The following is a 3,792-nucleotide window of genomic DNA, read 5'->3' as shown; positions in this document are numbered from 1 at the left end:
CTGAATGCTATGTTACAAGGTATGTCACTAGATCTTTTACGTTATTGACACAGATTCTTGTCCTTAACACTGTTGCCTTACTCAGTTACATATGTTTCCACCAAGGTTGCAATTTCTGATTTCTGGGAGATCCAGAGCAGCCCACTGGGTTGTCTTACCTTGATCAAATCCATTGAAATAAAGCGTTAGCTATAAATATGGGAGAGGCATGAGGAAGGTTAAGAAAGGCCAGCAGACCAACTGGAGAGCCTCTGTTAGAGTTTCTAATAACTGGTTACTGAATTAGCCTTGCACCATAATTTCCTAATCTCAGATTTCTGCAATGAACACCTGGACTCCTCAAGGTTGAGCCTGAGCTGATCTTGTCATCATTCCGACGTTTCATGGTTTCTCCAAAAGAGATTGTTTTGGTTCATAGGTGGGTGCATAATAACCTGATGTCAGGTCAGGTTTTTAAGTGGGTTTTAGCATGTTAACAGGGCAAAAAGAATTAAATATTCAGGTTAAAATTCATGTACTGACTAGTCAAAATCCAAGTTTCCATTATGTGATAGTCATAGTTATTTCTCATTCTTTCAGATTTCTATCTCATTTTTTGATCTCCAGCAAAAGGGAAAAACATGAGGAGGGATAACCAGAGCAGTGTGTCTGAATTTCTCCTCCTGGGGCTCCCCATCTGGACAGAGAAGCAAGGCATATACTACACTCTTTTTCTGGTCATGTACCTGACCACAGTGCTGGGGAACCTGCTCATCATCCTGCTTGTTAGGCTAGACTCTCACCTCCACACTCCCATGTACTTCTTCCTCAGCCATTTGTCCTTCACTGATGTCTCTTTCTCATCAGTCACAGCTCCAAAGATGCTCATGAATATGCAGGCACAGAGTCAATCCATCTCATATGCTGGGTGCATTTCTCAGATGTATTTCTTCTTATTTTGGGGGATTCTTGACAGCTTCCTTCTCACATCAATGGCCTATGACAGGTACGTGGCCATCTGTCGCCCCCTCCACTACACCACCATCATGAGTCAGAACCTGTGTTTCCTGCTAGTAACTGTGTCCTGGGTCCTATCCTGCACCAGCGCCCTTTCGCACACCCTCCTCCTGGCCCGTCTCTCTTTCTGTGGAGACAACACTCTCCCCCACTTCTTCTGTGACCTCTCTGCCTTACTGAAGCTGTCCAGCTCAGATACCACAGTCAATGAACTGGTTATCCTCATTGTAGGAACAGTGGTCATGATTCTGCCATTCATATGTATCCTGGTCTCTTATGGCCACATCGGAGCCACCATCCTTAGAGTCCCCTCCACCAAGGGAATCTGCAAAGCCTTGTCCGCATGTGGTTCTCACCTCTCTGTGGTGTCTCTGTACTATGGAGCAATTATTGGACAGTACTTTTTCCCTTCATATAATAATTCCAATGAGAAGGATGTCATTGTGGCTCTATTGTACACTCTTGTCACTCCCATGCTAAATCCCTTTATCTACAGTCTGAGGAATCGGGACATGAAAGGAGCTCTGGGAAATATACTCAGGAGAGGAAAATTTTCACCATGATGAGCATTGTTTTTCCTCTATGTTTTATCTTACACTTAATTTTCTTCTCTGTTTAGTTTTTACTTATTTTAGAGAGTCATGGGAAAAGTTTATTAAAAACATACCTACACAACTATCCTTTCATAAAAGTTTTTTTTTTCTTTTTCACATGGTATCCCTTGCCCTACAAGCATTTAAAATTTTTATGCAGTTAGAGCTTTCAGTGTTTTCATTTTATTTTTTTTAAGTTTACATATTTTATATAGCAAAGCTTTTCCTTTCTCAAGATAACAAAAATATTCCTCCTGGCGGCTTCATGGTTTTATTTTTGTGTTTAGTTTTGTAATATACTTGAAATTATTTTTATGAATGACATTAATAGATATTGAATTTTATTTTTGTTTCTAATTTCTTATGAATTGTCCAAATTGTGTTTCAGATATGTTTACAGAGTTATAGTAGCGTGGTATGTCACATTTTTTCCCTTTATATTGGGTGGACCCGGACACAAATAGAAATGAGAAGGATTTCTGTACAAGGTCAGGAAAATCATCCAGACATGACTGGTACTGTCCCCAGCTCAAACTTGACTGTAGCCCTCTGTGTCCTTGGATGGCCCATTGAATGTGAAGCATGGTAGTGAGAGTAGAGATTTTAAAGTGGCTTTCCAAGGGATGATGTGATTATTGGTGGTCAGGCCCATCTGATCAGGACATTCCACCTTTCAGAGCATGGGACTAAGAATGTCTAGGCAGAATATCTGGAAATCTAGGCCACCTGAATTGAACTCAGTGTAGTTTAATCCAAATTTATCTGAAATTAAAAAAAAAAATACTTCCCTGCCCTAAGTACATAAATGTACTGTCCTACGTTTCCATCTGCAATGGTAAAGTTTTGTCTTCAGTCCTTGAGAAATTAACTCTGCTTGAGGCAAATTTAGCTAACTTCAATGCTATAAGCTGATACCTGTGACCGATCATTATTTCATTTAATCCTAGTAATTGGTATAAAGGAGGAAATTCATAGTAAGAGAGGCTTACTAAGTTGCCCAGTCCCAATAGATTAGCAATATTTTGTAGACGTGATACTCAAAATACTGTACACGTGTGGTCAAATCCTGAGTCCTTGGAATCATTTGAATATTTTTCAAAATTGAGTAATATTTTTACATATTTTACTACATATTTTATATAACTTTAAAAACATTGAAAAAGCAAACAAATGAGTGCATATAACATGCATACAGTTTAAATATATATGTACATATATGCTACGTTGTATGTGTGTATATATGTGTGTATGTGTTTGTATATATGTGATATCTAATCCAACTTTAAAGAATAATACTAAAAGAAATACTCATTTAACAATCTCCAGGCTTACCCAGTAGAAAACTAACAATATTGTTAAGCCCCTTGTGTTTCCTCCTCGACTGTATCTTCCTCTTCTCTGAAAAATACCCAGTCTTTTTAATATTTTCAATATTTCTTTACTTTTCTTTGATGTTTTAACACTTCTATATTGATCCTTCAATTTTGCCTTCTCTAGAACTTCAAATAAATGGAATAATACTATATTTATTCTTCTAGGCTTTGCTTTTGTTGTCTATTTGTCCTTCTGAAATTCATTCATGTTGTATAACATTCCACTGTGAGGCTACAGCACACGATCTGTTCTATTTTCTATGGCTATTGATTTGTTTTCAGCATTTTGTTATTACAAACAACACTGCTGCAAACATTCTTGCACATCATTTAGTGCATATATGCAAGAGATTCTGTAAATTCTATACCCAGAAGAAGAATTACTGGATTGTAGGCATGTGTATGTTCACCTTAACTATCACTGCTAAGCTCATCTTTAAAATACTCATACCAACAAGCCAGTCTGAAAAGGCTACCTACTGTATGATTCCAAAGGTGTGACATTCTGGAGAAGACAAACTATAAAGGTAGCAAAAAGATCAGTGGCTACCAGGGGTTCAGGCTTGAAGGGGAGAAAGATAAATAGGTAGAGCAAAGGGGATTTTCAGCAAAGGGCAATGAAACTATTCTGTATGATGCTGTAATAGTGGATACATATCATTATGTATTTGACAAAAACCAAAAATACTGTACAACATAAAGAATGAACTCTAATGTCACCTAAGGGCTTTAGTTAATAATATACCAATGTTAGTTTAATCATAACAAATGTATTACACAGATGTAAAATATTAATAACAGGGGAACTGGGTAGAGGTGGGGGAGGAGTA

The 3,792-nt window shown here is 37.6% G+C and overlaps 1 protein-coding gene across 1 annotated transcript; it reads left to right on the top strand.

Moving 5' to 3' along the window:
* Positions 1-620: 620 nt before the first annotated feature.
* On the top strand, positions 621-1,559 carry LOC106800737 (olfactory receptor 1J21-like). Its single transcript, XM_014781947.2, has one exon. The coding sequence runs from the start codon at positions 621-623 to the stop codon at positions 1,557-1,559; it is 939 nt and encodes a 312-aa protein (XP_014637433.2).
* The last annotated feature ends 2,233 nt before the right edge of the window (positions 1,560-3,792 follow it).

Source organism: Ceratotherium simum, chromosome 29 (assembly GCF_057802395.1).
Source record: "Ceratotherium simum simum isolate JZ-2026a chromosome 29, ASM5780239v1, whole genome shotgun sequence".
Lineage (NCBI taxonomy): Eukaryota > Metazoa > Chordata > Mammalia > Perissodactyla > Rhinocerotidae > Ceratotherium > Ceratotherium simum.
This window is presented reverse-complemented; position numbering and strand designations above follow the sequence as displayed.